This window comes from Stomoxys calcitrans, chromosome 2 (genome assembly GCF_963082655.1).
Source record: "Stomoxys calcitrans chromosome 2, idStoCalc2.1, whole genome shotgun sequence".
NCBI lineage: Eukaryota > Metazoa > Arthropoda > Insecta > Diptera > Muscidae > Stomoxys > Stomoxys calcitrans.
In genome coordinates, this window is record NC_081553.1 from 230805291 (window position 1) to 230830619 (window position 25329).

The 25329-nt window shown below is 34.7% G+C and overlaps 1 protein-coding gene across 5 annotated transcripts in view; it reads right to left on the bottom strand.

Moving 5' to 3' along the window:
- Positions 1-5374: 5374 nt before the first annotated feature.
- The window catches only part of LOC106092907 (protein Malvolio), a 72490-nt gene continuing 52535 nt past the window's right edge, over positions 5375-25329 (bottom strand). The window contains exons 11-12 of one of the 5 annotated variants that reach the window (XM_013260040.2): positions 22535-22605; positions 5375-5775 (exon numbers count right to left, since the gene is read on the bottom strand). In XM_013260040.2, the coding sequence (XP_013115494.1) occupies positions 5721-5775; positions 22535-22605 (126 nt within the window). In that variant the 3' untranslated portion in view covers positions 5375-5720. Of the gene's footprint in view, positions 5776-15244; positions 15322-16038; positions 16377-16458; positions 17208-21990; positions 22130-22534; positions 22606-25329 lie in introns of those variants that run through there. The other 4 variants (XM_013260187.2, XM_013259966.2, XM_013260112.2 and 1 more) reach the window with 4 other exon arrangements.

The following is a 25329-nucleotide window of genomic DNA, read 5'->3' on the forward strand; positions in this document are numbered from 1 at the left end:
ATCAAGTACAATCTAATCTTGTGAACTTGGTGCGTTGTCCCTTTTATACAGAGAATTCTATGTCTCACCAGGAAACTATTCATTTACATAAATTTCTAATTGAAGCAATAAGTCACTTATAATATTATAAATATTAAATAATTTCAATAAGTTAGCTTGGATCTTAAATATGCATAAAAATCGCCTTGAAATTTAAGAACTGTAAATTTTGAGTTTTGAATTTTCATATAATAAATGAAAGGGCATGTTTTGAAACTTCCCGAGTAAAAAAGTAAAAATTCGTGACAAATTTGAGATAAAATTTTATGTAAATAGATTTAATTTAATCCAATTATATCTGATGGTAGATATAATTGGGCTGATTTTCTAACCTAAGCATGTTGGTCGACTATTTCATTTCCTTGGTTTAATGTTCCATATTCCATTAGAAATAAAAATCATTACAAATTCTAGAACCTTTCTTTTTTCCCAGCAAAAAATTTCATTACTAAATAACCAGGTTGGTAAGCCAACACAAAATATAGGTAGTACTTATTTTTACGCATTTTTCCAAATTAAGTTAGTAAAAAGTAAGAACTTATTTGCATGTACATCGGTGGCTCATTGGTAAGCATGAACAAAAATTTCATAGTTCTAATCAATGCACTTGCCTCTCTGCTTATCATCTCTTGTATAACTGGAGATATTGGAGATAATTATTTTCAAACCACCAGTAATGCTGAGGGTAATGATATAGCATTAAATGGTAATGCTCCAAATACTTTAAAGATTTTTATACCCTCCACCATAGGATGGGGGTATACTGATTTCATCATTCTGTTTGTAACATATGTGTCCAAGACCCCATAAAGTATATATATACTCGATCATCATGTCATTTTAAGTCGATCTAGCCATGTCCGCCCGTCTGTCCGTCGAAAGCTCGCTAACTTTCGAAAGGGTAATTTTGCACAAATACTTTTTATTAGTGTAGGTCGGTTGAGATTGTAAATGGGCCAAATCGGTTCATGTTTTGATTTAGCTGCCATATAAACCGATCTTGGGTCTTGACTTCTGGAGCCTCCAGAAGGCGGCTCCGATTTTACTAAAATTTTGCACGTGGTGTTTTGGTATCACTTCCAAAAACTGTGCTAAGTATGGTTCAAATCGGTTCATAACCTGATATAGCTGCCATATACACCGATCTGGGGTCTTAACTTCTTCTTATCCGATTTGGCTCTAAATTTGCACGTGGACTTTTGGTATCACTTCTAACAACTGTGCCAAGTTTGATTCAAATCGGTTCATAACCTGGTATAGCTGCCATATAAACCGATCTTAGATCTTCACTTCTTGAGTTATGTCTTCCAACAACTGTTCTTAATATGGAGCTAATCGGTACATAACCTGATACAGCTGCCATATTAACCGATCTGTTATCTTGACTTCTTGAACCTCTAGAGGGCGCAATTCTCATCAGATTTGGCAGAAATTTTGTACAACGGCTTCTCCCATGACCTTCAAAATACGTGTCCAATATGGTCTGATCCGATATATAGCTTGATACAGCTGCCATATAAACCTATGTATCTCCCGATTTTGCTTCTTGAGCCCCTACAAGGCAAAATTCTTATCCGAATGGACTGAAATATTACACAATGACTTCTACAATGTTCAGCATTCAATTCATTTATGGTCCGAATCGAAATATAACTTGATATAGCTCCAATACTATAAAAATTCTTATTCATTATTCTTTGTTTGCCTAAAAGAGATACCGCGCAAAGAACTCGCAAATGGAGAAGAGCTATAACCATAGATAAGTATACCGATGATTTTTTGTTGTAGGGGCTTAGGAAATAAAAATTTTTTTTTTTTTTTTTAAATTTTTAAAATTCCAAGTATTTGAAAAAATTGCTACGTCGATATAAATTCTCTAAATTATGAATATTCTAGCATATGCACGGTCGCTATGCTGCCACCGATGGTACCCCCAATATCAAGGTGTAACTATATCGCAATTTTAATAGCTTTAGCCCTATTCGTAAAGAAAGAACATTTTGAAAGTTTTAGTGCCTAAATGTACGAATTGAAAAAAAGGTGTAACAGTACCGCAATTTTGAGATCTTTAGCTCAATCCGTAAATAACATACTGCCATGATGTACCTGTATTGCTCCGTAAATAAAGTTTTAGTACCAACATGAACGCATATCAAAAAAAACTTCTAGTCGCTCGGTACATAGTGCCTACATGTATGTATTGTATTCCAAATTTCAGAGCTGTAGCTCAATCCGTAAAGAAGGTGCGTGTGTACGTTTCAGTACCAAAATGTGCGAATATCAACAAAATCTGCTAGTCGTCCGGTACATACTGCCAAGATGTGCCTGTTTCCCAAATTTCAGATCTGTAGCTCAATCTATAAAGAAAGTACTATACAGTACCAATTACAGCACTTAAGTACATTTTATTCCACTCCTGGTACTATTTCATATTTGGTACAACTTATCATATTTTTGTCAAGACATCGATCATTTTTAAGTTTAGCCGTTCCGTTCACTGTAAAAGTAAAGCTATTTCGTACTTTTTGGTACCAAAATGTATGATTTGTTAAAAATTACATAGTCAGTCAACATATATTTCTTAGAAAAATCTACATGGTAAATTTCAGAGCTCTAGTTCAATTCCGTTTCGCAACAACAATCATTTTAGCCAAATTTCAAAGTTGTAGCTTCACCCGTTCGCCTTATGCAAAGTTCACCTATCTCGTACCTTTTTTGGTACTTTTTAGTTTCTAAATATCCAAAAATTATTTTGTCATCCCAATTAAGGTTGTAGCCAAAATTGTAGTGTAGCCAAAATTCAAAGCTCTAGCTTCATTAACAAACAAGGTATCAAAAAGTACCAATTGGGGTACTAAACGTACCATTTTTCCCACTTCCGGTACTATTTTAAGCCCCATCCGTTCGTGCTGGGTAAAAAGTCGCCATTTTGTATTTTTTAGTACCTAAACAAACGAATATCCCAAAACTCCGTATTAACGCGTGCCTACGACTCTAGACCCACATTTGTATCAAGTTTCATGACTCTAGCTTTAGACGTTTGGGCTGGTCAGTCAATCACGCGTCTTTTATATAGAGATACAATTTATTCAAAATCGGGAAACGGAATCGAGGGTCAGGCGTCATGGGTTAACATTTTGTCTTTAAAAATATTTATTAAAATTTTTCTATAGAAAAAATTTCCATGCAAAATTTAAATTTTGGTTTTAAAAATAAATCTCGAAGTAAGGTTATCTTTAGAGAATGTTTCGCTGAAATTGAATCCTTAAAAAAATCATTAAAATGTAGTCTTGAGAAAAAATTAAAAAAAAAATTGGTCTTAAAAATAATTTCGAGGAGGACCGGCCCGTGCTGAATTTCATTACGCTGAAATTTTGTCTCTAGAACAATATCATTAAAATTTTTTAAAAAAAATGTCATTAAAATTTTGTTTATACTAAGGATTTCATTACAATTTTGTCCTCAAGAGAAATAATTTTAAGGCGGCCCTAGCCTCAGCAAAATGTTGTCTTTGTAGAATATTATAAATATGAAATTTTGGCTTAATAAAAATGTTAATGAAATTTTTGTTTAGAATAACATTAATTTAAAATTTTTCATTAAATTTCATTTTGGGAGTGGGGGCTCGGGCCAGAAATTTGGCACGAAGTGCTTTTTTGTAATGTCCAGAAATATGTGCACAATTTCATCAAAATCGGATCAGATTTGGATATAGCTCCCATATATGTCTTTCAGCCAATAGGCCTTTTAAAACGATAAAATTCACAATTTTAGTCCGATCTTTAACAGTTTTGCATGAGATGTTTAATTTGACGTTTGCAAAATTTTATGGAAATCGGTTCAGATTAAGATATAGGTTCCATACACATCTTTCATCCGATATGTGACATTTGTTTAACGTTTGTGATATTTTATTTATTGCCCTAGCACGCGTGCTAAATTTCATTAAAGTCGGTCCAGATTTAGATATATCTCCGATATATCTTTCATCCAATAAAAAGTCTCTAGTAGCGACCATTTAAGTCCTATCGAAAAAAGTCTTACAAGGTTCTGTTCAGTTTGCAAAATTAAATTCCGACTAGATTTCAACATAGGTTTCGTATATTGAAAGTAGTACGTATGTTGACTCGGTGGTGTAGAGTATTATATAGTCGTCTCCGCCCTACTTTTGCCTTTCCCTACTGGTTTATTTATCAACATATTCTTTCTAGAAAACGTAAGAACAGTCTTTTTGACACAGATCATTATTAAAATATAGATTTATAATTTTTGAAAATATTTCTTTATTTAAAATGCCACAGATGTACAAACTTTGAACTTTATAAATTAACTTCTTTTTTTTAAATTAAAAGTAATTTTAACATATACAACTACATAACTTACAATTAAGAGAAATTGCACTTTTGACCATTGTTTCAAAACAAAGAACATTCATACGTTACGGAATATGTGTGTGTGACAAATAAAAAACTTAAATTAATTAGTGATTTGATAAACATTGAATTCAGTGAACAAGTGATGCTTGTAGATATTTTTAGAAAAACAATTGCAATTCCTATGATTTAGACTAAAACAAAGTAGTAACTGTTTTTCTCCATTAGTGACGCAATATTTCGATTGCATATTCATTGATATTTCTATTAAATAGATAGGATGGAGGGTATGGCATTATTAATTATTTTTTTATTTTTTTACTTCTTTTATTAGTTTAGACGATTATAGTACATTTATTGTGTAGGAATTATAAATCAATTAAAGGTGATGTTTTCATTTTTTAATTTCACAGCCTTTACTATATACATAAACTATTGTAGATAATGATGGATTGACATAGTTTAAGTAGACTTGTTTTAACAGTTAAACTTTTAAGGAAATAGCACTAATAATAACTCAGAAGACAGTTAGGTGTGACAGAAGACATTAATATAACAAAGAAATATAAACAAATGCTTATTTTAAAGTTGCACTCTTACACTCAAAAAAAATTTAATGGTGGCAACAGTAACAAAAAATTTGCTATAACAACCAAAAGTCTGATGAAAAAGGAAAAGTAGTCTGTGTCCTTTTTGTTAAAATGGCAAATGTTTTCAAATGGTACAAATATTAAAAAAATCGACTTTACATTGCAGTTGTCATAAATACTTAAAAGAATTTTATATTAAAACTCATCTCTAAATTATGAATCGATAAACAGTGTTGTTTGCTGATAACAGCAAACTTATTTCTCTGGGTGTATGGAAATCACGTAACTCCTCAAAAAATTTTTACTTAAAAGTGCCTTTTGTTTTGACTTAAACTAAAGAAAATCAAAAATGTTTTGCAGAAAACAAAATATTTTTAATGACAATTACATTTTGTACAGAATTTTTTCTTAATAAAAAAACATCTTATTATTGAAAAGTGTAACCTTTGGTTTAAAGACAATCTTAAAAGCCCTATGCTTAAATAGTAATGAGAAGAAAATGTCTAGCTAAAGCTGTTGATGATGATGCAAGAATCGATATAAAATTAAGTCGATGTTAGCTAATGATACTTCCACTGGCACTTTCACCGCCACTACTTTCGCTTCCTTGGCGATATGAACTGGGATGTACTGTCACATCACATTTAACCTGGACATGACTAAAGACGTCAATATCATCACTGCTATTATCATCCGATTCTGCATCGCCCAGTAATGGCTACGCATCCTCACCATTGAAGAGATCAGCTTCTGCATCGGGATTAGTTGATATTCTAGAAGAAGAAGAAGATATAAGGAAATTCATAAAGTGGTTATTTAGATCAAAGGAAATATTTATGCATGTGCTTTAAATTGTTTCCTAATTTGTCTGTTTTTATCATAATGATGTTTACATAACAACAACGCATGCGTTGTTAACAATGATGTGATGAATGGCATAAGTATGAAAGTGTTTTATGTCTGGAAAAGTACATCACACAGAGGAATGGGAAAAAAGTCTGTCATTTGTGCATGGATAAAGATATGGAAATTTTATATGGTTATAGCTGTTATCCAGACTATGTGCAAAATTTCAGGACCCTAGTAGGCCCGGCGGCCCATTGATGTGCCTTCAAATTTGGTCACCTCCGCCTTTCTTTGGACTGCCAAAGGCGCATTTATGGTCCGATTTTCATTTTTTTATTTGCTGGAAAACCATACAAATACATGCTTTTATTGGGTCCAAAAAAATCGACTAACAAAAATTATGTTTTGAAATGTTCGCAAAGGCTGTTCTCTTAATTTGTTGTTTGCAAAGGAATTTCTTAACCGATTTTCAATTTTTTAACTGATTTACCCATTAACATTACATTAAAGAACAAGGGCAAACTTCTCACATATCAATGAGTGCTGTCCAATCAAGTTTTAAACTCAATGATAAGGAACCTCCTTTTTATAGCCGAGTCCGAACGGCGTGCCGCAGTGCGACACCTCTTTGGGGAAAAGTTTTTACATGGCGAAGTACCTAACAAATGTCGCTAGCATTAGGAGGAGATAACCGCCGCTAAAATTTTTTTTCTGATGTTCTCGCCGGGATTCGAACCCAGACGTTTAGCGTCCCAGGCGGACATGCTAAGCTCTACGCAATGTATGCTAAGGTTTAATCTTAAGCCAAAAATTATGCTAGTTACAAATTAAAGAATAAAAAAAGGCAATTTTTGCATTTTTTGGTCAAAAAAGTTTTGTTTTGTTTATATGAGGAATATTTGACCTAAAGCATTCTATTAAGCTTATTATTCTGTAAAGAGGACTAAACGTAGATGCGTTTAAAATTAACTAGCCAATCCAAGCACCCTCCGCTGTACCTTCTACAATACACAATAAAAATTTACTTATATTTATAATCTAAGCTTATAAATCTCATGGGTGTATCTTGACTTCAATTATACTCCACATTGTTGACATACTCAACTTACCAATACCATTCGGTTCAACGCAGTGCAATTTTCATTTAGACCCAGATTTTTTAAATCAACCCAAAATTTCGATTTCAAATTCCGCTTTATTCTCAAATACCTTGAATTTGAGCCGTATACTGTCATAGTAAGGCTACATGTCCGTTGGTGCCTTTATGGGGTAAAACTCTCTGAAAGTTGAATCCATATTTCAATGTAAGGTTTGTACTCTATTTATAGAACCCTCATTGTCATGATAGGTAGTTTAAGAAAAAAGGATGACCACCACACATTTGGCGTCATATTCGAGACCACATATTACCAGATCGCGCTACATATCGCTTTGGGATGTTCAGTGGCAGGGCAATCCCTCACCCACACCTTCTCATATTGAAATGCACTGTTTTCATCACATGATCATTTTAAACTATCGGAATGTTGCAAGTAAATCTGAGTCTTTACGCACATAGAAACATATATTAATTTTTACCTTAAAACATATGGGACCCATTACATAATGCGAGCAAAATACTGCGCCCTCTTTACTTTACTTGTTTTAACTCCCCGCCAACTTATTCATTAATTCAATGTATGGTATGACCACATAATTATTTAATTTAACTCCTTAAATGTTTAAATAAGTGTGATGCCAAAGTTTTAACAATTGCCAACATATTACACAAATAACGGATGCTTAGGTAAAAAGCTACAACAATTTGCCGCTTTTTATTATTACATTTATTCTTCATTTTCATGGAAATTCTTTTTGGAAAATTAATTTTCATATATATTCTGCACATCTCTGGAAAATATCTTTCGATTCATGCCAATTTTATTAAAAACCAAATAAAGTCTGATATGGATCTTATTCTGGTCAGATTACGGGAGGCTAAATGCAAGTCACTGTGTCAAATTCCAGCGAAATCGGAAAATAAATGCGTCTTTTACGCGATGTATACACTATGTCGGCAGATCTGTCAATAGGGCAGCTATATCTCACTGTAGTCCGATCTGAAACAAATTGGGTCGGTTGTCGGGAGGCTTAAAAAAATTCACTATTTTAAATTTCAGCAAAATCGGGTAATAAATAAAGCTTTTATGGGCTTCAGACTAGAGCTGGCAAACTATCGATAGTCGCAACATTCGATATTTTCAATAGTTTTAATAATAAATATCGATACTATCGTTAATTTTCCATTACCTATATTTCAAACGAAAATAAGAAGTAGAAATCAGGAGATCGATTTATGTAAAAGCAATATCAATGCACAGACCAAATAAAACTAAGATTAATAAAGTCATGAGAGAAATCATTGTACAAAATGTTAGACTAATCAGATGAAATTACGCCCCCTATAGGCGCAATTTATCTTTAAGGATGCATTCAGCGTCGGATTGCTTATTTTTATTTAATTGTGCAAAAAAAATTAACTTTTGCGATAATATCCATCGAAAAAATATCAATAGATCTTAATCAGCAGGTCGGTTTACATGACAACTATATCTAAATATAGTCCGGTTTGAACCATATTTGGGTCGAATGTCGGGAGGTTTCAGTGAAATCGGATAATAAATAAAGCTTTTATGGGCTTCAGACCCTTAATCAGCAGATCGTTGTGTATGGCAGCTTTATCAAAATAAAGTCCGATGCGAATCATATTTGGGCGGATGTCGGGAGTCTCAGTTGCAACTCACTGTTTCAAATTTCAGCGCTATCGGCGAATAAATGGTGCTTTTATGGGTTTCAGACCCAAAATCGGTAGATCGGTCCATATGATAGCTATATCTTATTAAAGTATAATCTGAAGCATATTTGAGTCGAATGACAGGAAGCTTAAAACAACTCACTGATTAAAATTTCAGCGAAATCGGGTAAAAAATGCAGGTTTTATGAGTTATAATCAAATATGGTCCGATTTGGCCCATTCAAGAACTTTACCTGTGTGCAAAAAAAAAGACTTATCTGTGCCAAAGTTCAGCCCAATATCTCAAATTGTTGAAGGCTGTAGACACACTCACATCGTTAAATCGCTTTAGAATTTTACAACGATCCGAAATATATATTCTTTGTAGGGTCGAGAATGGATATTTCGACGGGTTGCAAGCAGAATGACAAATGAATATACCCCCTATAGTGGTGGGTATAAAAATGGGCAAAACTGTCCATCCAATGTAGACACCTCGTCTTTTTTCCTATACTATCTCGACAAATCACCCATTGGAAAGATTTAAAAGCAGTGAAAATCTGTCTCCCATTTTTGAAAGAATTGGAATCTTTATGAAATTTGAAATGTAAAGAGCGGAGATATTGGTTAGACGGTATGCAAAATTGGAATCTGGGCCTTATTCGAGACCCTCTGATTAAGTTATCCTCTACCAATTTTGGTTTGCGCTGCGAAATGTTTATTTGTGGTTCGATTTCCGAAATTTCTCTATTCGTTGGATAGTGATTCTCAAGTCCAATAAAACATATTTTTTATGCCAAATATCTCTAATTGTTGTGAAGATATTCGACTTACATAATTACTTTTTTTGATTTTAATCAAGGCTGACCTCGTATTTTCTGATTTGTGAAGACATTTGTAAACCGATCTTAAATCTTGGTGCTGATTTAAATAGTCAAAACATCTGCGGGTTAGAAATCAAAAAATTATTTTTGTACTGGATACACAAGGAAGAGGAGACTATAGAACACCTCCTCGGTGTGTGTTTGTGCCGCACTGGCAGTTAGAATATATCTGGCTTACTATCGATACTCGCATTTTCGACATTTCTAATAATAAATATCGATAGTATCGATACTATCATCAATTTCCCATCACCTATAATTCAAACGAAAATGAGAAGTAAAAATCAGTAGATCCATTTATATAGAAACAATATCAATGCAAAGACCCCGGATTGACTAATTGAAGGTTAGGTCAATTGCGAAAGCATAAAGTGAATAGGCCCCATGAACATAATTAAGGATGTCAAATGTGCCGATTGAAAATGTCTTCAAATATCAGTTGATTTTTTTTCTTTCATTCTCTCTCCGTTCTCTGTAAAAAAAAAACAAATCGTTTTGCTTTTTTGCTGTTTGTTAAACATTTAGCGCTGTCTGCTGGAAAAGACGAACATATACCTTTCAGAAACGAAGTTTGTTTTTTTTTGGCAAAAAAATTTAACTTCGCCGACAGTATCGATAGGAAAAATATGAATCGATATTCATACAAAAAAGGAAATATCGATAGTATCGATGGTGCATCCGATATTTTGCCAGCTATAAGTTAGAAAGGGTTCCACTTTAGGTTCTCATTTCTTTGAGAACTTGTCTGAAGTTCGGCTATTTGAAGTTGTTTGAATAAGCGGATGTGAATATTTGCAAAATGTTGTGCTTTTTAAAGTCAAGTCAAATATATGGCATGTTCCTTCTATCTATTCCTGTGGTATCACAATGGACGAAGTCGTCTAAGTGAGTCTGATGGCAGACTGTTACATAAGCCTAACCGAATCTTTCGTTGACGATATCAAACAACTCAAAGTGAACAAAATGATTGTGTATCGCACCATAAATTGTGGTAGTTTAAAAAAAGTGACAAAAAGGGTCAAAGCCTTTCTTAGTTTTATCATCTTGTTTGACCCATCTATACTGAAGTTAAGGGCCACTGTAGCCTTGGTTCAAATCCCGGAGAAAACATCAGAAAATTTTCAGCGGTGGTTATCTCCTCCTAGTGCTGGCGACACTTGTAAACACTTGATATGAGAGAAGTATCCTCGTGTATAAAAATGGAATGTTCATGGGCAAATTCGCATACAGACATTGCCATTCCTTGGAGAAAATCCAGGAAATTATATTTGCGGGTAATTTCGGTTGGTCAACATTTCTTGGCTCTGAATGAAATGTGACATATGATTCTGAGCCTGTTTCCCATAGTTCGTGCAGATTTCTTTCCAATTGATCACTGTTAAACTGTGTTTTTTTTCTCTATAAAAATAACTGATATCGATAAATTGGCGAACAAATCGAATACGAATACGAACATGTTAGTAGATTTGACGGTGAAACGTAATAGACAACACTACGTCGTTATATAGAACAATAAGTGTAAACAAAGAGAAATTAAGGCAAAAATTAAAAAGGGGTCAAAAAAGGATATTGATTAAAAAGGGTAAAAAAATACCCTCTTAGGTCACAACGGTAATGTTGCACACGATATCACAACAAAGCAAACAAGTAAAAAGGCATTAAATTCGGCCGGGCCGAACTTAGGATACCCGCCACCTCGGATGCATATGTAAACCCCCTTTTGACACAATCTGGTGAAAATTGGATAATTTATGCACCCAAATTCGGCACGGACATTGAGTGGTCTAATAAATATAAGTCGCCGTTGAATTTTGTATTTCTAATTCAACAAAATCGGGTAATAAATAAAGCTTTTATGAGCTTCAGACCCTTAACTGGCATATCGGTCAATATGACAGCTATATCTAAATACAATCCAATCTTTACCATATTTGGGTCGAATAGCATGTGGCCTAAAACTATGCACTCTTTAAAATTTCAACGAAATCGGATAAAAAATAAAGCTTTTATGGGATTCAGATCCTTTATCGGCAGATCGCTCTGTATGGAAGCTATATCTAAATATTGTCCGATACAAACCATATTTGAGACGGACGTCGGAAGACCTAAAACTACCCGCTGTTTCAAATTTCAACGAAATCGGGTAATAAATAGAGCTTTTATGGGCTTCAGACCCTTTATCGGAAAATCGGTCTATATAGCAGCTATATCCAAATATGGTCCGATTTGGCCCGTTCAAGAACTTAACCAGCGTGCATCAGAAAGACGTATCTGTACCAAATTTCAGCTCAAAATCTCAATTTTTGAAGGCTCTAGAGTGATTACAACAGACGGACGGACAGACACACGGATATCGTTAAATCGTCTTAGAATTTTTCAACGATCCGAAATATATATACTTTGTAGGGTCGTAAATTGATATATCGATGTGTTGCGAACGAAATGACTAAATGAATATACCCCCTATCCTACGGTGGTGGGTATAATAAAAAGTAGACACAAAGAGCTGCTCTTGCATAAGCGTAGTGAATTTCCGAACATCGTGCTATGTGAGCAATTCGTAAACTCCCAAAATCATCCATCCTAGAATTTGAGCCTACAAACGGCCACCAGAAGCAATTTTCCATCTGAAGTGATGGGCAGCAGTTATGGATTGAGTCGGGCCATACTTTCCATGGATATTGAAGGTCATAGCATAAATCATTGTATACAATTTTAGCAACATCGATAAGAATTGCGCAGCTATATATATCAGTTTATAAACCAATTTGAACCATATCACAGTTGTTGAAAGTTAAAACAAAACGCCACATGCAATATTTCAACTATTGTAAATCTGATAAAAAATTGCGACCTCTAGAGGCTTAAGAAGTCAAATCGGGAGATCGGTTTATATGGCAGGTAGTTGAAAACATGAACCGCTTTGGCGCATTAACAATCCCAACCGACTTACGCTAATAAGAAGTATTTGTGTAAAATTTCACGTGCTTCTGCTTCATAGATGGGCATGCTAACCTCTGCGCTATGGTGGCCTCCATGTCAGTATGGACATAGCGCTGAAGAAAGCCATTGTACGGAAATGGACCAAAACAAAGGCAGATTACATTCGTGTAGATTGCAATTTGTTTTTTGAACGCAGTCAAGGCAAAAAAAAAATAGTGAAGGATTCTGAAATTTAGACTACTTCCACACATTTTTGTCATTTGAATCAATAAAAAATATTTTCACATAAAAAAATGTGGCCGTTTGAATTGGCAATACTTCTGTCAGCTTACCTATAATTGTTTCTGATATTCACGCCAGGATTCTAAATCTGAAGTTCAGTGTTATAGACCGACAACCTATGCACCACGACAGTCTCTGAGGCTGTAAAGTCTATGTATGAATCTCTTTCATCTTCTTGAAATTTAAAGTGGTTTTAGCCATATTATTTTGGAACAGATATTTCTCAGTCAGAGATGACCTTAGAATGCCATTGGCCTTGAAAGTGGAATGTGAGTACAGTTCACCTGTAATCGTTTCATCTGATTGTATTGCCACTATAGTACAAAACATCCACCTAATGCCACCAAAGAAAGCTCCATACTTTTAAAAGACAAGATTTATTTTAAGTGGAAGTAAGAGGGAGATAAGTATGGATGGTATATGGACACTATGTTGGATGGTTGTTTCGTCCACCTCAAAACCAAATGTTCTCACTAGGATTCGAATATATTCAGCGTCTTAGGTGAACATTCTAGCCTCTTCCAAACGATATCACATACAAACTCGGAGAACTGCATTCGGTGCTATATTTCTGATATGCGGTATACTCATAACCATGCGGTGGTATTATCTACGCAATTGATGCGATCTTATGCTCAACTCCTTGATATGAGTGGCGATGCTTTGTCTACCACCGCTTTTAAAGTCATCTATATCAATGGCGGTGTTGGGTGTGAATATAAGTCGAAAATGGCAACACCGAATCGACACAGCACATTGATTCGAATCATAATAGCTTTTGCCGCGATTAGAAAACCCATTTATATTAACAAAAATAGATTTTAATATAGCCCAAAGGTTAACATGTCCGCCCATAACGCTGAAAGCTTGAGTTCAAATCCTGGCGGAAAACATCCAAAAATAAAAATTACCAGCGGTGGTAAAGTTAGGTTGAAAAAAGTATGCGGATATTAAACAGTAATCGTCTTGTTGTGCGCTCTAAATACTAAAAAAGTAACCTCGAAAAAGAAAATCAAAGTTAAGAATTCCGTGCTACTTATAAAATCCATATATTTTTTCCATGCCACGCCTCTAAGTTGGTGCATGTCTGGTACTGTATCTCCACCGCATTTGTGAGGTACTGTACAATTTGCTATGGCAGCCCTGTTCGGATTTGCTATAAAAAGGAGGTCCTTTATCATTGATCTTAAACTTGAATCGGAAATAAAATTGCGGTGTTTCCGTTGTGTTTAACTAACACTCATCATACCACCGCATATTCAAGAGACCCATTAGAATAAGTATTTGCGGTTGTAGTTTTAACTCAGATGTCGCTCGTTTGCTTCATAGCACTACATACACATACACATCAGCGCCACCGCGAAATCATTTGCGTTTTTGTACAAGCCGCTTGTGAGATGAATCGTTGCATTGATTCAAGAGACAAGTATTTTAGCGGTATCTAAGTGGGTCGCTCCGGTGGCCGAGTTGGTAATGACTTCGGATTACGAGTGCCCCGGATTATCAGGACTAAAATTGTCAAAATGGGTGTTTTTAAAGACGGACGGAAGGACGGACATGGCTAGATCGACTTAAAATAACATGACGATCAAGAATTTATATACTTTATGGGGTCTCAGACGCATATTTCGAGGTGTTACAAACAGAATGACGAAATTAGTATACGTTTTAAACAATATGTCATGGTTTTTCACTTTTTGTTACAGTGTTTACCCAATAAATTTTTTGTTTCAAAATTTTAAACATTCGGTTTACATAACTGTCATCGGAAAGCGATATCAATATCTCCTCCTTCTCTTGGAGACCACCGTAGCTCAGAGGTTAGCATGTCCGCCTATGACGCTGAACGCCTGGGTTCGAATCCTGGCGAGACCATCAGAAAAAATTTTCAGCGGTGGTTTTCCCCTCCCAATGCTGGCAACATTTGTGAGGTACTATGCCATGTAAAACTTCTCTCTAAAAGAGGTGTCGCACTGCGGCACGCCGTTCGGACTCGGCTATAAAAAAAGCAGGCGCTTTTTTAATGAGTTTAAACTTGAATCGGACTGCACTCATTGATATGTGAGAAGTTTGCCCCCGTTCCTTAGTGGAATATTCATGGGCAAAATTCGCAATTTTGCAATATCTCCTCCCAATATATATTTGGAATGGGCCCCTTGATAGCACTTCAAGCGTTATGCTACATACTTTGCAATAGTCTGAATGAAGTAATACTAAGTCAAGATTCCTTCAAACATTAAAAAAAACGAAGCAGCACAGCTGTTATGTAGAAAATCTTTATTGATAACTTAAAATATAATATTAATCTCATCTTGAAATATATATTTTTAAAATTTCCATATACTTACGATTACAACAAATACGTAAATCATGTAAAACCGAAGGGACATTCAAACTAAACCACAACAAAAATGGGGACAACAAAACTACTTTTCTATTGTGGATTACTAGTAAATATTCTTGAAAACCAATTCAAATAAATAGAAATAAAAAGACGCTACAACACAACAAAACTAAAAGGATTTATTTTTTATTTCATAATCAAACGATGGTTTACAACAAATTATTCAAATAATTCATAAGCATGATTGCTAAAAAAAATAAACAAAAATATTAAAAATAAATAAATGTTTACAAAACACAATCGATTGAGATGATATGCAATGGAAGCAGCTAAAATTTCGTATAGAAATGAAAATTAATAACAACGGCTAAACCAAGGTTAAACAGAACGATAACAACAAAACGGAATCCCCAATAAAATAAAACAGAATGATTTCCGATATTTTTACAAAAACAAAATTATTACACATTTAAATTGTAATTATGTAGAAATTAAATGATTGCATGGCGATTTTGTTTAAATATTCAAAGATTTTTGTTTTTGTGTTTATAGAAGATTTTAGATTTTCTACAAAATATGATGTATGAAATTTAAGGCAAAGTATGACAAGAGATTTGTTTAAGCACATATTGCTTATTGTTTATAAAATAACTAACTACAATAAAATAACATAATAGACCATAAATTAAGTATTTAATTACAAAATAAATACTAATAGGCAAAAAGTAAAGCTGAAATTCTTGTTTATATTTACACATGTTTATTTCAAACAAAATTCTAGATAACAAAACAATGTATGAGATTGAAAAATTTGAGAATAGAAAACCCCAAATTGCAGAAACACCGTTATACAGTGAGTAACAAAAGTAGGTAAACAACATTTTTTTCTAAATGCTATATTGAAATTTGTGTGTTACAAGGAAATATCCATTCAAATTATTGGTTTTTGCTTTAAAAAATTTATATTTGTATTTTTTTACATTTACATAGAATTATATATGATTTTTTATGTTTACCTATTTTTGACATTCACTGTATGAATAACAGAATTTCTATAGAGAAAACGATAATGAACTTAAAAATGTACATGAAAGTAGTTTCTTGTGACCATAGAGGTGATTAGAAGGAAAGCTGTTTAATTTAAGTAAATATTACTACAATTTAAAGTTTACAAACTAAACCGAAATGAAGAAAGGCAATAAATTAAATAAATTGGTAATCACATAAGGAGTTGTATAATTTCAATAGTTTCGATAGGATAACGAGAATACAGGTATGCCACTATCATGTAGTGATAACTCGCTGTAGGATAACAGGATTCCAGATAAAAAGCGTAGACGACATATGGCATTGGATTGATTGATTGAAGTAGCAAGCGTTGTTGAATAGTGGGCATTGTCGTAGTTGTTGTTTAATTTTCCAGAATATCCAATTTTTAAGGCCAGGCAGAGGAGCCATTATTTTATGGTTATTGTGCCAAAAATTTAAATGCATGCAACAACACAACACCATATGGCCCATCAATTTAAATTTTGCCCCCAGATGAAAGCCAAGATGAAGTGTGCCACCGATTTTTGTTTGTTGTTTTTTTTTTCAATTACACACATTTGCGTTTTAAAATTTTCAAAATTCGCACAAGCCATTCAATCATTTTGGTTTGTTATATGCGAAATATGGTATACGATTTAAGTTCATTGAATTGGTGGTTTATTTGGCCCATCGATCGAGAAGTGATTGCAGTATAATTATGGGTTTTTTGGTTTGTTTTTTTTTTTTTTTGATGTTATTAGCGTGGTCGCGTGGAATGAGAGCATTTGATGTTATATTTTTGGTTTAAAGACAACGAAAACCGCCATTTGGTCAGGCAGATCAATCAATGATGTGGTCGATGTTGATGATAATTAATGGTAAAAGGGAAAATATATAGAAAAATCACTTTAGTTCCATGTGGAATTATTAACGAAACTAATTTAAACTCGAACACAAAACAAAAAGGACATGTGTGTGTGTGAATTTTTCAAAATTTCAATTTCTATGGTGTAGCGGTGCAGTTCAGTGAAGGCAGACCCGATCGTTTTGAATGCAGCCTCAGCACCTTGTCAGTTTTCAAAGCTTTGCAGGTTATATGAGATACTGATTAGTTGAGATTTTTAGAGTTGTTAGAGAGATATCCATTTACGATTATCAACAGAACATGACACATTCGAAAAACACCCATAAAATATCCAGAAATTTTGCCAAAATTGTTTATCATCCATTTTAAATTTTTGTGTTTTTCGCATTTAGAGCAGTGATGGGTTAATCACAGATTTTTTATTATTTTTATAATTTTTTTTATTTGAAATTTGTTTCAGTCAGATCAATTGAGGGTACGTACAGACAGACAGAAAAAACACACAAAACAGAAATCAGTCGAACCAAAGTACACAAAAACATTTGAGGTAGGTTGGGGACGGGAGAAGAACATATTACAATAAAACATGAAACAGAAAATAGAAAACATTAAAATTTAAAAATTATTCATTCAAAATTCAACATACGCACTATTCAAAATATCAATACACTTACATATGTTTTTAAAATGTTTTCAAATGATGCTGTTTTAACGACCAAAAAGTAAAAAATGAAAGCACATGTAGAATAATGATGATGACATTACAAACAAAAACCACAACCACAATCAAACAAATCAAGCACTTGTATTATTAAAATTTCAAGCAATATATTACACTTAATAAAAAATAAACTTAAACACTTGATTAATTTATAACAAACTTTTTTTGGAGCTTAAAGCTCATCATATTTTAAACCCCTAATTTTAGGGTAAATCCGAAATATATAGCAAAAAGGTAGATCAATTTATGCGATTTTTTGTTTGTTAGGTTAGGTAAGAGTGGCAGTCCTTTTGTGATACCACACTTACGACAGACCAAGGCTTCTGCCGGGAATCGAACCCACAACCCCTGCACTGGTAATGTTTTATCCACGATCATTCCATTAAGGAACAGGAACAAACTTCTTACATATCAATGAGTACTGTCTGATTCAAATTAACCATCAATGAGCCTTTTTATAGACGAGTCCGAACGGCTGGACGCAGTGTGACACCTCTTATGGGAGAAGTTTTTACATGACATAGCACCTAATTTTTATAGCCTCCACCATAGGAATATCGTCATTCCGTTTGTAACTCCTCGAAATATTCGTCTAAGACCCCATATAGTATATATATTCTTGATCGTCATGACATTTTAAGTCGGTCTTGCCATGTCCGTCCCTCGGTCCGTCCGTCCGTCTGTCTGTCGAAAGCATGCAAACTTTCGAAGGAGTATAGCTAGCCGCTTGAAATTTTGCACAAATACTTCTTATTAGTGTAGGTCGGTTTTGCAAATGGGCCATATCGGTCAATGTTTTGATATAGATGCCATATAAACCGATCTTGGATCCTGACTGAGGGCGTAATTATTATCCGATTTGGCAGAAATATTGCACGAAGTGATTTTTTATGACTTCCAACAACTGTGCTAAGTATGGTTCAAATCGGTTTATAAGCTGATACAGCTGCCACATAAATAGATCTTGAATCTTGAATCTTGACTTCCTGATCCTCTAGACGGCACAATTCTTATCCGATTTGGCTGAAATTTTGCATTACGTGTGTGGTGTATCCACATTTATAGTTCTCAATCGTTTAAATTATTTATTTTTTAACAAAGTAGGTTGTTTTTATTTTCTTTGTTAGTTTATATAACACTTTTGAGCTTTAAAAAATATATTAGACTGAGTAGCCATTGGATTGTCATTTTCTTTTCTTTTCATTGTAAAGTTTGATTTAGTCGTAAAAATATAAGTGATGTGTCAGGAAACAAAAATAAAAATATTCATAAATTTGTTAATTTTTTGCGTTTTATTTCGTTTTGCAATTGGTCAATTGGTGACCCCGACTACACGTTAAAGCAAATAAGACAATGTTTCATTCGCCAACCGGAAACGCCAGCAGAACCCTAGACAATCATTTTGAAGAAATCATTCCTGGAATGAATTCACCATTGGCTCATGGTAATATTTCGTCAAACTCTATAATGGATGACCCGCTACCCATATAAACCGATCTGGGGTCTTGACTTCTTGAGCCACTATGGGTCGCAATTCCTATCCGATTTAGACGAAATTTTGCATGGTTCGTTATGACTTTAAACAAGTGTGCTAAGTGTGGCATAAATCGGTCCATAACCTGATATAGCTGCCATGTGAACCGATCTGGGATCTTGGCTTCTGGACCCACAAGAGGGCGCAATTATTATCCGATTTGGTTGAGATTTTGTACAAGGGTTTCTTCTATGACCTCTAACATACGTGTTAAATATGGCCTGAATAGATCTATAGCCTGATACAGCTCCCATATAAACCGATCTCCCTATTTTACTCCTTGATCCCCGAAAGGACGCAATTCTTATTCGAATTAGCTGAAATTTTACACAATGACTTCTACTATGGTATCCAACATTCAACTCGATTACGGTCCGAATCGGACCATAACTTGATATAGCTCCAATAGCATAGCAATTATTTTCTTATTTCCTTTGTTGGCCTAAAAAGAGATACCTGGAAAAGAACTCGACAAATGCGATCCATTGTGGAGGGTATATAAGATTCGATCCGACCGAACTTGTTTTATTTCCTCCAGTAATCGAAGCCAGGTGTACAGCGTCACATGCTAGCCTCTGTGCTATGATGGCCTCCATTGGTACTTAATACCAACCCACTAATCACACATTTCAATCTGGGGTCAGGTACCTAAGGGGCACGCCTCTCCCCAAAATCCCCTAAACGAGCATATAGATCAATCGTTAAAACATGAAATTCCAATGAAAGGTATTTAAGAGTAGAGTACGAATCTGATATAAATATTTGAGCACAAGTATCGGAGGACCCTTTATATTAAGTTTAGACAATATGAAAAGGTCCTAGAAAAATGTGACTTTATAATTTTAAACCCTTTTGGGGTTTTACTCCACTGACCTTATGCCCTGACTTGGGATTTCCCAACCCCCATATCATAGCCCTCTTCAAAATATGGCAACTCATGGCACTCCATTTATACTGATCAACGCTTGATGGTACTTTTCCTGATAGAACCGATTGGAACTACAATATCCCTAGCAAAAGAAGTTACATAGACCTCTATACGGATGGTTCCAAACTAGACGACCAGGGTGTAGTGTGTATCAATCCGCGATCCTTGCATTTAAAGAAGTTGTGGAATTACTAAAATATAGTGTTATAACAATGATTGAATATCTTCTTGGAAAGCCAGGCCGTCATTAAATCTTTGGGAAACGCATTTCTGAATTTAAAATTATGTCGCTCTAGACTTAAAGAGGTCCACCGCTTCATGTCACTGGCTAAAACAGACGTCTAAGTCGTTGTCACCGTTTGATCGAAAAACGTGCAAGACAGACTGAAGGTTGCAAGTAACGACTTCTGCAGAAGCTGTTAGGACGTTGAGGAAGAGAAGATTGTAGAACATATTTGACACAGTGGTTAGAAGTCCAGCGCAGTTGTTGAGTTATAATAAAACACCTCATGCAAAATTTCAACCAAATTGGACAAGAATTGTGCCCTCTAGAGACTCAAGAAGTCAAGATCCAAGATCGGTTTATATGGCAGCTATATCAAAACATGGACCGATATAGCCCATTTACAATTCCAACCGATCTACACTACGAAGAAGTATTTGTGCAAAATTTCAAGTGGCTATCTTTACTCTTTCGAAAGTTAGCGTGCTTTCGACAGACAGACGGACGGACATGGCTAGATCGACTTAAAATGTCATGACGATCAAGAGTACATAAACTTTATGGGGTAAGACCCATAACGAATATTTCGAGGAGTTACAAACAGAATGATGAACTAGTATACCGCCATCCTATGGTGGAGCGTATAAAAATCTCCGATCATTGAGCTCGTCTTGAAAGAGAAACAAACAAAAAATTGTGAAATAATTGCCTTACAGGCAAAAAAATTGAAAACGAATCTTTTCGTCGCCCGAAGGACTTTCGACTCAAATTGAATGGCAACCATCTGTGACAAAGAATTCTTAAAAACTGAATTTCAATGATAAAAATTAACATTTTCACTAAGGAACAGGGGCAAACTTCTCACATATCAATAAGTGCAGTCCGATTAAGCTCAATGATAAGTGGCCTCCTTTTTATAGCCGAGACCGAACGGCGTGGCGCAGTGCGACACCTCTTTGCGACATGCAAACCTCTGATAGATTATGAAAAATTGGGGCAAAAGACGTTCGCTAGAGAATAAAATGTCAATAATGACCCTGTTTTTTCAGCACATGCCAGGACAAATCAGATGTACAGGTTCAGTGCAAAGTTGCACTGGAAAGTTATCGATATCATGCGATAACATTCGGCACACATAAAGTACTAAAACCGGGCATTTTACCGATTTTTATTCTCTAGCGAAGGCTTTCCGACTCAAGTTGTCACATCATGAATGTAAAAAAAACAAATGACAATCCTCCAAGGATTTTTTTTTTAATTTCACTTTTATAAAATTGTTTGAATTTGCTATAATATTTAGAAAAGATTAAATAAAGTTTTAGATTAAAAACCAACAACCAAACACATTCAAGTAATCAATCCATTCGGAGACAACACAAGTAAATAAACATAAAAACATGGCTTTCTTAAATTGTAAACAGAAATAAAACATAAAATTTTTTAAATCATAAAATTGTTTAAAACATCAAATATTTAAAAAATATGTATGTACATAAAACCAGTCATCCAATATTAGTATAAATCATATAAAAATTTTTGAAAATAGATATTAATTATTATTCATTAAAACACAAAAAATCATATTTTATGTACAAATATTGGTTTTTATTTAATATCTTTCGCACTTTTAAATTCTTTCTATAGGTTATATACACAGGCGTTTGTTAGTCAGAAAGGACTTTTTCCGATACGGTTACAATGGGAGGGGGAAGCGATTTAAAATTACTATCATTTGCTATGTCTATCGAAACACCACTGTTAGGGGAGAGAGAGAGAGAGAGGGCGAGATAAAAGAAGGGATTTCCAAGGAAATTGTGTGTATTAATAGAAAATTCAAGATCATTTTTAGATGGAACAGCAAAAGCAGAAAGGACATATCAAACAAAGAGAGAGTGTGTAAGAGAGAAAGTGTGACAGTGTGTGTGAGAGAGAGAAAGAGAAAAGGGAGTCTTGTAAGAGTGGTGAGTTAAAGAAGGACTTTTGAAGATATAAATCGAAGATTTTTGATAGTTCGTTTTTTAGTATTGGTGCCAAATTAATAACCAAAAAGTTTTAGTGCATATGTATGAGTCATTCAGTTATAGTGCTTACGCCAGATTTATTGTGCAGCAAGAATGTGTCTTGGTGTTTTTTTATAATTACTTTAAAAATTAGACTTACCTAGCATATGTGGAATTGGCATTCTTTATCGAAAAACTATTTTGACTTGGAAGTACCCACTTTTGGACCCACTGTAAATGAGAGGAAAACAAACATAAAATTATAAAATAGTAAAAATATGTCAATTTCGACAGCGCCGAATCTTATATCGACTCCATCATGGTTCACGTCAGAACTGTGGAGTTTGATCATCGACTTTCATCTCTTTCAGTTTGTGCCTATAGGAAATATCTTCCAGAGAATTAGCAAACGTGAACTATGATTGCAGAGTCGAGGATTTTAATATATTAAATCAAGAAAACAGGAAATATAGAGCTCCGATTGAATGGACACCCACTACCACTCTAGTCATCAGAGAGAAAAGTGCGGCAAACAAATTTGGCATGGGTGGAATCCCCTCACTGATAATATTTATAGGTAATTGTCTTGTTAAAACCTTTTGTACAGCCTGCCGTTTGGTTAGAAACTCAATCACCTCACACCAAATATGACATTGTACCAACTAATATCTTTTGATATGCCAAAGCTCAGTGAAATGTTCACATAAAATATTCCAAGTGACACCGCAATATGTCATGTTTAACGTGCTGGAGCGCAACCAATAGATAATATAGACAAAGCTCCTATTATTTCTTATCACAACCGGCGATTAATGAAAAATACGTGATCGTAGACCATGTATATCTGATTATGATGAATGATATAAATCATTGTTTTTGTTGGTACCTTATCAAAAAAAAAAAAAAAAAAAAAAAAAACAACAACTTCCCATAGCACTCCCATATGTATTAGAAATGAACATGTCAAAAAGGCATTAGTGTCAAGTATTGGGTGGATGGTTAGATGACCATACAAATTATGATACTACAAAATTTTGATAATAAAATATGTGACTAGCAATTCGTGAGAGATGAGAAAATACCAATTTTGTCAAACATTATCTTTGTCTATGGTTTTATAAGTTCAAGGTGTTATATCATCAACTTTAAGCATAAAATGGTATTTTAGACAATCTGTGGACTTATGAATTCTTAGAAATAGTTGAAAAACCCATAATTCATCATACGGGATTTCTACAACTTTAATTCATCATACGGGATTTCTACAATTTTACTAAAAATATCTTTCAAGAAGGGGCAGTCAACACGCCAATTTTATGCCAAGTTGTGACTCCTAGTAACACTAACAGACAAGTCGTGAGATACATTGACTTGCAGAAAAATTATAAAACAAACAGCAGGGACAGCCAAGAAACTTGACGCCAAATTTGATTATCTGAATCGCACTTTAGACCCAAAGTTCTTTCCTTATAGTCTCATACTGCTCCGACCATTTTAAATGTCTGCCTGGGAATTTTTAAGGGTCAAATTCTCAAATTTCGACTATACATGGCACGGCTGTGCGAAGTCATAGCAAAACACTACCTACAAAAATTGGATAGTAACTAGGTTATGTTGAAAAGAGGGTGCGGATATAAATCCAACCCATGCTACTATGGACATAGACCTAAGCCAGTAATCGGCGTTCTAAGAACTAAAAAGTAACCTCAAAAGAAGATTTTAACTTAGGAATTCCGTGCTACTTGCAAAGTAGTAATTACGCCCTCTAAAGACTCGATAAGGTCAGTAATCTGCGTATCTGCACCTGCAACGTCCGAACTCTTTATAGAGAGGGTACTGAAAACGAACTGGCGAATGTATTGGAGAACCACAGGGCAGACATTCATTATTATCCCAATCGCCCTACCTACATGTCCTCAGAGGGTTTTTTTTAAGTTGGAGCAAACCCCAAATACTTGGCCATGGCAATCCCATGTACGTACCGGATTGACCTGATGCAGTCTTTGATCGGCAAGGGCTGCCGCCTCAGTGTACAACAAACTGCTACAGCAACAACAACTTGGCTATGGCAGCCGGTTGTACGTACCGGATTCATCGGCAAGGGCTGACGCCCTGTTATTAATATAGATCGGTTGGAATTGCAAATAGACCCAATCGGTCCATGTTAAGACATAGCTCCCATAGAAACTAATCTCCCGATTATAATTCTGGAGCCTCTAGAGATCGCAATTTTTATCCGATTTGGCTGAAATTTTGCACTATGGCCTTTTCTATGACATTTAAAAGAGGTACTAAGTATACTTCTCTCATATCAATGAGTGCATTCAGATTAAAGTTTAAGCTCAATGATAAGGGTCCTCTTTTTAATGCCGAGTCCGGCAATTCTAATCCGTTTTTGCACAATGACATTCCCTCTGACCTCCAACATGGTCTTAATCGGTCCAAAACCTGATACAGCTCCAATATAAACCGATCTGCCTGATTTGGCTCAAATTTTATACGACTTTTACTGTGACCTTCAACATAAGTACGTGCCACGTATGATCCGCATCAGTATAAAACCTGATATAGCTCCCATATAAATCGATCTCCCGATTTCATTTTTGAGCCCCTAGAGGGTACAGTTCTTATCTAATTTGCCCAAAATTTTGAACGATGACTTCTGCTATGATGTTCAACATCCAAACCAAGTATGACACGAATCGACCCATAACCTTATATAGCTCCAATAGCATAGGAATTCTACATATCTCCTAATTGTCGTCATTCCTCATAAATGTAGTAAGGAGATAACCACATCTAATTCTAATACCCTCCACCATAGGATGGGGGTATACTAATTTCGTCATTCCATTTGTAACACCTTGAAATATTCGTCTAAGATCCCCATAAAGTATATATATTATTGATCGCCATGACATTCTAAATCGATTTAGCCATGTCCGTCCGTCTGCC